The sequence below is a fragment of the Nelumbo lutea genome, chromosome 5 (assembly GCF_056320005.1).
Source record: "Nelumbo lutea isolate HS-2025 chromosome 5, American lotus-T2T, whole genome shotgun sequence".
Lineage (NCBI taxonomy): Eukaryota > Viridiplantae > Streptophyta > Magnoliopsida > Proteales > Nelumbonaceae > Nelumbo > Nelumbo lutea.
The window spans coordinates 61,506,672-61,517,408 of NC_142688.1; the positions used below are offsets into that span (position 1 = coordinate 61,506,672).

General features: G+C 35.3%; 1 protein-coding gene across 1 annotated transcript; it reads right to left on the reverse strand.

The window, feature by feature from the left end:
- Positions 1 to 885: 885 nt before the first annotated feature.
- On the reverse strand, positions 886 to 3,489 carry LOC148852686 (patellin-3-like). Its single transcript, XM_088943968.1, has 4 exons — positions 2,112 to 3,489; positions 1,869 to 1,993; positions 1,594 to 1,735; positions 886 to 1,512 (listed from the first exon to the last, which is right to left on the reverse strand). The coding sequence occupies exons 1-4, from the start codon at positions 3,324 to 3,326 to the stop codon at positions 1,258 to 1,260; spliced, it is 1,737 nt and encodes a 578-aa protein (XP_088800094.1). The 5' UTR covers positions 3,327 to 3,489; the 3' UTR covers positions 886 to 1,257.
- Between the last annotated feature and the right edge of the window lie 7,248 nt (positions 3,490 to 10,737).

Below are 10,737 nucleotides of genomic sequence, written 5' to 3' on the forward strand. Positions count from 1 at the left end.
AGAAAAGCACAAACTGATTCCTTTAGGCTATCTTTGCTTTGAAGGAAAAGGTAGGGAATGGAAGGGAAATATATAGAAGCCTATACAAGGTTTCTAGAGATTTTCCTACATTTTCCTTCCTTTCCCTACTTTTTCTTTCAAAACAAACACAGCCTTAGTTAATTTAGGTAGAGAAAAGGGTGTAAAATCACAAAGCTACCCTTACATAAGACATAATAATATCAATGCAAAAACAAAATTAATCAACTTGATGACAGAGGAGAGAAAGAGGTTTTATTCAAAGATATTTCTCTAATGCATAGTCTTTTGAGAGTATATTTCTCTAATGTATAGCGAAAGTCTCTTGAGAGATCAAAATTCAGGGGAAGTTGAAGCAGTTGTCAAAAACAAAACCAACCATGTTGTTTAACACCCCCCTAATTTAAGCCGGGCAGAGGCAGTTACTAATAAACCTATTAACCCGCCATCCCCCGTCCAACACAATTCCAAATAAACATTCCTTATAAGCCAACTCAGTCAACCCACCATATCCAAGCCAACTAGGCATTCCCCACAGGCAAACCCAGTCTTCTCAGAGTTCAGTTGGCAAGCCAACTAGGGCTGTATTTGGCATTCCTTATTTTAAGGATTTACCTCCTTTGAACACTGAGTTTTTAACTGCGAAAAAGGATTATGAAGAACATTAAAACAAATGAAGGCAGCCATGGAAAATCATGTCCAATGATAGCAGCAGATTTCCTTTCTTTACGGTTATGGAGTAGTTCTGTAGTCGAATTTATTCTTGAATTCAAATGAAAAATAAGAAAGTACACGTTCATGGGTCTATGAATAATGCATATATAAAAAAACATAACACAAGCTTTTAATAATAAATTCAATAAGTCATAAAGAACCAAACAGAGATTCATTTAGACCATAATGTACACAGAAATTTTATAGTCACATAAGTAATAGAGCTCCTTTCTTTCCCCACACCTAATGGTTGAATCACACAAACCAAGACCAAATCCACTTATCATAAAAAAAAAAACAAAAAAAATCCGAAAAAAAATTAATCTTAAATTAAATAGGACCAAAAATAAAAGAAAGAAACTGTATCATTTCTGAACAAAAACAACCCAACCCAGACCTTTAATCACTGTAAATCGATGTTGATAAAACAAGTATCTTGGGCTTTTCCACTGTTCTTTTCCTTATGTTGCCTTTTGAGTTCATTTAATTGATTGCATAGTAGAACCGTCTAATTGTGGAGACAATTTAATCTGAGGACGGCTTGGTCTTGGACCTGTATAGCAATTTCTTCTTCTTAGAGCTTTGGTTGTCAATGGTGAGAACGATCTTGCCTGGTTCACCAATTTTGAAGCTGTTACAGATAACTGGTTCTTCGGAAGCAGCAACCTTCCTCGACTTCTGAACGATCACAGTGTATCCATCTTCGGCGCTTGGTACAAACTCAGCGCCATAGGAAACATCCCACCCAACAACTCTAACCTCCCAGACCAGGTGGGATGCCTGCAAATCAATAATCTCAATTAACATAAAGGATTCAAAAATCAAACTACTCAAACACAGATTGAAAAAGATCCATCTCACCTCAGAAACAGGGAAATCCACAGTTTGCTTAGTTGCCGATTTGATGGTAATCTCGCTAGCGGTATCAGCGGTGGTAAACTCACCTTCACCCTCCCTGCTCAAGCCTCCATACTGAACTGGTACATACTCAGGAGCTATATATCTAAAGAACAATCAAACACATAAGCCAAGTCAATCCAAGCCAATCCCACTAACAGATTCCATCAGAAAAGACCATAAACATGTACACAGAAAACCCAATTCAATGAGGAAATAAAAACAGAAACTTGACTAACTTGAAGAGAGTCTCAGTAGATTTCGATGGCCCAGCATATACGAACTTGCTCCTGGTCCTCTGGGTGAGGAAAGGACTAATCATCCGATTGATTGCGAGGTACCACCATGGAACGTTGATCAGAATCTAAAACATCCCCAAATCAAAACCATCAGAAAAAAATAATCAAAACCAACTAAATCGAGCTCTTATCATGTATTATCATCATCAACAGTCAGAGAAGAGAAGAAGAACAAGGATTAACCTGTTTGGCGAGGAACTCTGGATAGTTATCCTGGAGCAGGTAGAGGGCGTGACGGAGTTCCAGAAGTCCGGGCACGACCAAGTTCTTGAGGTCGTTAACTTGAATGATGGTGTTGATGCCGTTGGGACTGAAATCAAGCTTTCTGATGCTCTTCTCAAGGAACTGAATCCTCCATCGGAGGAAATTTTTGCGCTTCTCCTCTTCGGAGAAGGTCTTCTGGTAGACGTTGTAGCAGACTGGGTGATCATCCTTGCCGACTCCGTGCATGAAAACCGCCTTGTCGAAATCGTTACCTAGGTCTTCTTCCAGGAGGGCTTCGATGCCGAACTCCTCCCTCCAACGAACCGCGTTCTTGATCATGGTGAAGGCGTCCTTGACCTTGAAATCTCGAGCTCGCAAGAATTTCAGAAGGATCACATCGCTCCTCTCGTCCTTGAGCAGCGGAATCCCCCAGATGAAGGCTTCCTCGGGTGGTGGAAGTGGCGCGGCAGCAACTTCTTCCTCTTTCTTCTCTGGTTCAGCCGGGGCAGCAGGGGCTTCTTCGGCTGCTTTTTCGGCTTCCGCTGGCTCCTCCGGAGCAGAAGAAGAGGAGATCGCCACGACGGTCTCTTCGATGGCTTCAACAGTCTTAGCGCCTTCATCATCGACGGTAGCCGTGACTGTCTCGACCACCTCAACAACCAACACAGTTTCAGTCTTCTCGTCCGCTTTTGCCTCCTTTGTTGGTTCCGGTTCCGTTTCCACCTTCGGAGGTTCAGTAGTTTCAGCCGGTTTCTCTTCTGCTGGATCCGCCGGAGCTACCTCCTCAGCACAAACAGCCTTCTCTTCCGCCGGCTTCCCTTCGTCTTTAGTTTCTTCGTTCTTTTGCTCTTCCTTCTTTTCTTCTTCCTTCACTGGCGCCGGCGGGGGAGGCGGAGAAGTAAACTCGTGCTTCTCGAGGGCTTGCTGGATGAGTTGCTTGAACTCCTCCAGAGCTTTCTTTTCATTCTCGGGAAGATCGGCAACCACGTTGCTCTCCTCCTTGAACGAAACCGATTCAGTAACCGTCACCTCCTCAGCAGGTTTCGCTTTCTCGGCCTCGACAACCTCTTCAACCACCGCCGCAGTCTTCACCGCCTCCGCTACTTCCGGCGCCGGCGGTGCCTCCTTCTCTATTGTCGTCTTCTCCCCCACCACCTCCTCCGCGTGTGCCTTCGTTTCAGCTACTTCAGCCATCACCACCAAATACTTGTAGAGCGAGCAACCGAGCGACCGAGCAGAGAGGAAAGAGAGGAAAGAGAGGAAAGAGGGAGGTTTGTGAATTGTGATATTGGGGTCAGAGAAGGGAAAAGAGAGGGGCTTAAAAACGAAGGGTTTTGTGGAGACGTTGCAAATTTGCGTTGTATATGGAAGGGACCAGTCTGTCAGCCAGCTCGTACTAATCCTCCTGGCGGGACCCACGCCTCTGGGCTCTAACCATTGCCGTTTCAGCGGTGTCGTCAGTCGTCACCGCTGCCGGTCGCACTCCCCGTTCACTGCATCGGCACGTAAGAGCGGCTCTCCCTGTTCTCTCTGCTTCCTGTGGCCCCCACTTGTTCCTCTGTTTGTGGGTCCCACTATATTGCAGTAAAGAAAAAGCTAATGTTTTTTGAGTGTCTCGTCTCGTCTCGTCTTTGTATTCCTTCCAGAAAATTTTCAAAAAATCCAAATTTTAAATTTATTAGTTAAATTAATTACGCAGCTTTGTCGTTACTTGCAAGTGGCAACCAAGGTAACGTTCGAAATTTGTTCACCACGCTTCACAGCTTTGCCACTTCGATAGCGTATTTCGTGAACTGTTTCACCTTGGAAGTCCCCAAATTCGACGGCTAGGATTTTACTTAAAATGTGAAAGTGAGACTTAAATCCATTCAGATCGTAATCCTAGATCAATCACAGCCACTGATTACAGGAGCTTGCACACGTCAGCTTTCTTGACCTGGAACCGCTGCCGTCTTTGTCGCCGTCAAGTTATCAAGAAGGGATTAGAAAACTGCGCCTGCGGTCGGGAGGGTTGGTGGTATCGTTGACGGAATATTAACGGCGTTAGGTTAGGTGGGTTCAGTTTGGGTGGTCCCCGAGGAACGAAGAAAGGAATAAAACGAACTGGCAGTTGCCGTTGGTAGGGGATGTTTGGGGCCCAAAAGCGAGTAGTGCCGACCCACGATTCTCTCGACCAACGTTACAAACTGAGTCCAGATCTCTTATTCACACAAATTCTGCCCACGTCTTTCCACATAATATCGCAGCCATATATAAAAAAACTTTTCAAGGGGAGATGTTCCTAATTCACGGAGGTAATGTGTTGTGAATAAACGTAGGCAGAGTGTGTATGAATCCGGAGTCAAACAAGCTAGAAGTGGTGCAAATGGTCAGTACAGGTAAGCTGGATTAGACTTTGAAGGAAATGGAATAAAAGGACAAAAAAACATGGGAGAATAACACCTAGCATGCCCATTAGCTGTGCCTACACATGGCGTAATTGAGGGAGGTAATGAAATGGGCTGGACCTGGGGCTTCACGGGTTGTAAGTTGAGCCCGATTAACCATCCACTTCGGGCCTCACCAATGAGTGAGAGATTCGGGTCTGCACGGGCCAAAACCCAAAAGTCAATCGAGATGGCAATAGTTTAGGGTTTTTCCTGTTTTTTTTTTTTTCTTTTTCTTTGACTTCTACAAGGGTTTAGGTAGTGCTTATGTTATTGTTGTTTGAGTGAAAAGATAAGAATTAGACTCTGGATTCTAGATGCTTGGACTTGGAAATTAAGGATTTATAGAATGGTCAAATAGAACATTGTCTAGATGTGATGATTAGGAAATTAGAGCTGAGTAATGCCATAGGAATATGGATTATTATTATTATTCAGAACCTCTTCGACGCAAGGTTTTTAAAATCGGACCGGACAGGTAACTGTTCTGGTCCGGTTCCGGGTGAACGGTCTGACCATCCAATTTGAATGAATGGTCTGCTCTAATAAAATGATAAAAAAAACAGTCAAAAATTATTGTCTTTATCAATAATTTAACAGTTTGATCGCCCGGGTTAGCTGTTTATTGACCAAATTAATAGTTTTTGGCCAAAAAAACGATTTTAAAGTGAAACAAAATCAGTCGGATGATTAGTTTTCAGTTTTTCTGGTCTAATCATCCGGTCTGATCTAATTTTAAAAGCACTGCTTCGACTATAATTTCTATCCATCAAAGAAATGGCTGAAACGCCATTTTTTCATGAAATAATATTTAAGAAGTGAGTAATTTCACTTCCAAACATTCTCAAAGACAGCTCTTTAACTTTATGTTTTTTTCATAGTTAATTAAATACCTATATCACATCTATTTTTAAATGGTGGGACCTATTAAAATATACCACAAACCCATTAAATACAGTTAATTAAATACCCATCCACGTTTGTTTTCATCCAAAGTTAATTTAATGGTTAAAACTTAAAAATAAAAAGATCACAAACTCATGTTTGTTTTTAATTTTTTTTTTCTTTCAGGAAGAAATTCTTTTTCTGTTATGTATGAACTTTCGTACATCTTTTAATGAATTTCTTCCTTCCGGTGAAACCGCCCTTAGGGCGTTGAATCCAAGCAACTTTTTAGTCATTGAAGCATTCTACTCAGAAATATATACTTTAGACGTAGTGCTCTTTTCTAACTTACTGATTTTTTTATATCAAATGGTTGTTCTAAATATTTCTCCCAAACACCTTATCCATTTAAAAGTGTTGGTAAATGGGGTCACTAAAACTTAGAGTAGGGATGGCAATTTTCTCTATCCCTGATGGGGACCCGACTTCTCCAACCCAATGGGGTCGGGGATGGAGATTGTTTTGGCGAGGCGGGGACAGGGAGGGGAATTAATAGGAATCCCTAAACAGGGTCGAGGTCGGGGATGGGGATTGAGGTCCCTGCCCTGCCCCCGCCCCAGATTATGTATATATATTATTATATTATTTATATTATATATATTATTTATATTATATATATCACATATTTAAAAAATTATTTATAATTTAAAATTTTTATTTATTTTAAGTAAATTTATTTTTCAAATAAATGTTGTTATTCAAAAAAAAATGGGGATTCAGGTCCCCGTGGGGAACCCATCCCCATCAGGGATCAGGGATGGAGGACAAACTTTATCCCCAACGGGGGTTAATTTCATAATCGGGGTCGAGGACGGGGAATATGACCCCCGCCCCGTTGCCATTCCTAACTTAGAGGAGAAGTTCTGAGGCGTGTCTGAAGACATTATCTTTAGAACGTTATTTTCTCTCACTCAGTTCCATTGAGTTTTCTATTGAGTTATAGGCAAATCCATTCCCAAGATACAACAAAGCCTTGGGCGAGAATTTGCAACCATCAAAGTTGAAAAGTCTCCGAAGAAACATTTTATGAGACAATAATAAACCGGATTGAGAGAGAGAGAGAGAGAAAGTAATTTTCAAAATTTGTGTGCAAATGCTTGGTTCACGCTCCTTAAATAAATTCTAAAGAATCATGGAGTAGAGGAAGGTGCCGGTTCAGAAAAGACTCCTTGAACAATCACAATTTTTTGTTAAAAGGTATTTAACAGTTAATGACTGTTAACATTGAATGATGCCTCTTGATCACACCTTATCAAATCGTGACCGTTGATGTGCCTTGCACCAAAAGCCAAAGCCGCCCTTTGCGAGCCACGCGAAGTGTGAACAAAGTAAGCCTCTAAAGCGCCTCATTGTGCCACACACACGCATGCACATGCGTTGCGCAGTAGCAAGCCTCTATACTCTCATTTTTATATCTAAGGAGTGTAATGTGTAAATCAACTCCTATTAAAAAACCCAAAACTATTCTTGTAATTTTCCAATGTGGGACAAGTTAAAAAGTGATTTTAATAAAAGAAAAGCTATTTTTCAAAATATATATGCAAGTGTATTTTTTCATATAATTGACCAATCCATTAGGTTTAATCTCTAATAAGATTAAAATCCAACAAAAAGTTCTTAATCACTGTAGTTACTAATTAGCTTCAGGAGACCTATACCATTTTCAATAATCAGTTACCCGATTTGCCCTCATTTTTTATCAATAATTTTAAATATAGAGGGGTAAATTTTGTCCTAAAAATATTACATAAACATTCTTGAGGCTATTTGTACTTTTTAAATTTTGCATACATATTTACATATACGCATAAATATATGTATACATATTTGCATAAATATACATATATGTATAGTTTTAGAGTGGGTTCATTGACTAACTTGAGCCTAGCCCGAGCCCAAACCTAACCCGAGTGCATCAAATTACAATGTGAGCCATTTTAGGTTGGAAAACTCGAGCTTGACCTGGATTATTGAGCCTTAAGCCCAAATTTTAGGGTTGGGCCTAGGTTGATCATAAACCCAGCCCAATCCACCCAACATGCACCCCTAATATTCCAACCCATAATCATCTATCCATTATAGATTTAAATTAATTATGTTTGGTATTTGGAAGACATGTTCTTACAATGAGTTAAGAGGTAAATATCAAACATGTTTTACAATAAGTATGGGGTAAACATGTCCATATCAATTCAAATGATGAATTAATAGTCATGTACTAATTATTGACTATGGGTAAATTTACCAACCCTTTGATTGGTATAAGTAAATATTAATAAATTTAAAATAAATAAAAAAATTAGTTAAACAATTAGTTTAAATGATTAAATAATTAATAAAATGAACAAATGAAATAATTAGCAAAGTAATAGAATTATTAAATAATTATTAATTATGTTAAAGAATTAATAAATTGATAAAAGAAATAAAAAGGTTACATAATTAATAAAAGGGATTAAACAATTATTAAAAAATGAAGCACATTAAAAAGATTAAACAATTAGTAAATGACTAAATAATCCCTTGGTTTATATTATTAATAAAATGTTAATGATAAATTATATTTATGACTACTTTATAACAAAACATAATGGTACCTTTTTTACTGTAATAGATTTTTACTTGCATAAAAGATAAAAACATATTAGTAACATTTGATAGTTATATTACATTAGTATTGCGCAATTAGTAAAAATTTCATTTTAATTTATTATATAATAATCTTTTTATACAGATTCTCTTTGTTTTATAGACCACTGCATGAGTTTGTTTTGCTTGCAATCCTAAAGAAGTAAGTTTCTCTAACCCTATGTTTTGATTCTAGAATTTTTATATTATGCATTTCATGTTTTCATTTATGCTGAATTTAGTTTTTTAGTTAAAAATGTTTTATAGCGTTTAATTCAAAAAATGCTATTTCTCCAATATAATGTATGCTTATTTTAATGTTATATGCTTCATATCAAATTTTACTATATAATTAAAAGATACTTTGGTGGTCATAAGTTAGGGGAAACAATTAAAATCTGATTAAAATAAAAATGACTAATTAAATAAGTTACTTAAAATATCAATATAATGGAGAAAGTGGTGAGAAAATGACTAAATTATAATTACTTAAAACTCCCCCGACCTTTACACTAACCTTCCTTCAAGTTTCAACACTTGAAACCATTAGACATAAACTTATGATGTTATTTATTACTTTATCTATCAATTTAAGTAAAAAAAAAATTCAAAAAGTCCATTTAATTAGAAAACTTAATAAGACTAGAAGTTGAAAATCAAACTGTAAGGGGTGAATTTCCCCATACTTAGTACATAGTACTTCACTAGTTTTAGTTATTATAGTATATATACTTGAAGAATGAAGAGTTAAGTGGCTATTGGCTAATATATATTTCATTGCCCGTGTATCGTATCCATATCATGGTCATGGTTATGGGATACATCATGATTGCATATATATTCCACAAGTTGTGCATATTGGCACGATACGTCTTTATATCGGGCCATATCACATCGCATTGGTGGATATATACAATTCGATACCACAATACATATTAATGTTGAAGCATATCTATGCCTAACTTGATGAAACTATATATTGACTACTTTTGAATTGTTTTTAAACTTTAATGAAATTTAAAAGTTATAATTATAAAAAATGAAATAAATATTTAAGATTTAATTTTCCCTAAATGTTATAAAAATAATATATTTTATCACCTTAAATGATTTATATATTTTATTTTACACATAATTATATGTTAAAAATGAAAACATATTTATTATTTGAAATTTAAAGTTATTATATAAAAATACTAAATATATAAATTTCCCCAAAAATATTGATAGAAAATAGAAAATTATAATTATAAAAACTAAAATGAATAATTTAACATTTAATTTTCCCAAAAAAATTAATAAAAACTTAAAATTATAAAATAATTTTTTCAAAAAATTAATAAAAAATGAAATATAATGATAATTATTGTATCATTTGCACATGTTCTAGAGTCATTGTTAAGTGTAATGTTTCTCTTCATATAACCTATTAAATTGTCTATTTCTCTTGTATTTATACAAGTTTTAAATTCACTAGATGATGATCAGATCGAGTTGTAAAGTTTCAAGTATTTTGTTATGTTTTATCTTTTCAGTGTATCATTTTTTTGTTCTTTATCAAAAACAGTAAGTTTTAAATAGAGAGAATTAAATGAGGTGAAAAATAATAGTTCAATTTACAATGTAAATCCTACAACTAATTAGAAACTAAATTGAAAAATGAGTATTTTAATCAAAAGAAAATTTCACAATTTTACACATATTTGTAATAGTAGTGTAAATATAGAATTATAGACATGTTCAATTTTTTCTATATATTTTTTTGTATAAAAATAATTCTACTATGTCACACTTACTTTTTGTTTAATATTATAATTATGTGATGTTATACATGTGCTTGAATTTTTTTTTGCAAAATTTTTGTATTTTTATATTTTATTAATTTATTTATTTATTTATGACATTAAATGTTAACACATTTGACTCATAAATTGAACTATGATCTTTGTCGAACAGTAATGTAATTTCGTTTTTGGTTAATTCTAAATTATGTATTTCATTTTCATTATCAATAAAAGTAATTCTTGTTTATTGCACTTATTTTTTAATTTAATTAATAAAAATATCATAAATTTGTCTAATTTTTTATATTATTGTAAATTTCTATATTTATTTTTATTTAAAAAATTTTATTATCTAACTATGACTTCATAGGTTGATCAATTTGATTCGGATGGTTGAATTGCTTAGCCACCACTTGGATAAAGAGTGGTTTTGTTTTTTGAGTCAGTTTTAACATATATGGGTTTATATTATTAAAAATATCAGCATAAATCTAATTAGTAGCATTTATTAGTGAAAAATAACTTAAATATAGGATTTAATAAGAGAAAATGGGAGTTAATACCTTATGTATAAAACTTAATGAGAGGGACTAAATGACGTGTAAATTAATAATTGAAGTTACATTTTCAACCCTTACAATTAAATATGGACTAAATATACAAATATGAGCATTTTAGTAACCATTAAAGTTGTAATCAAGGTTCAAAGTATCAATACATATCGACCGATATGTATCGTATCGGGAGCTTCCTGATACGCCCTTATAGAGGGTGTATTGGAGTTTTGATCGGTTCAGGTGTATCGATATTTTAAACCTATAT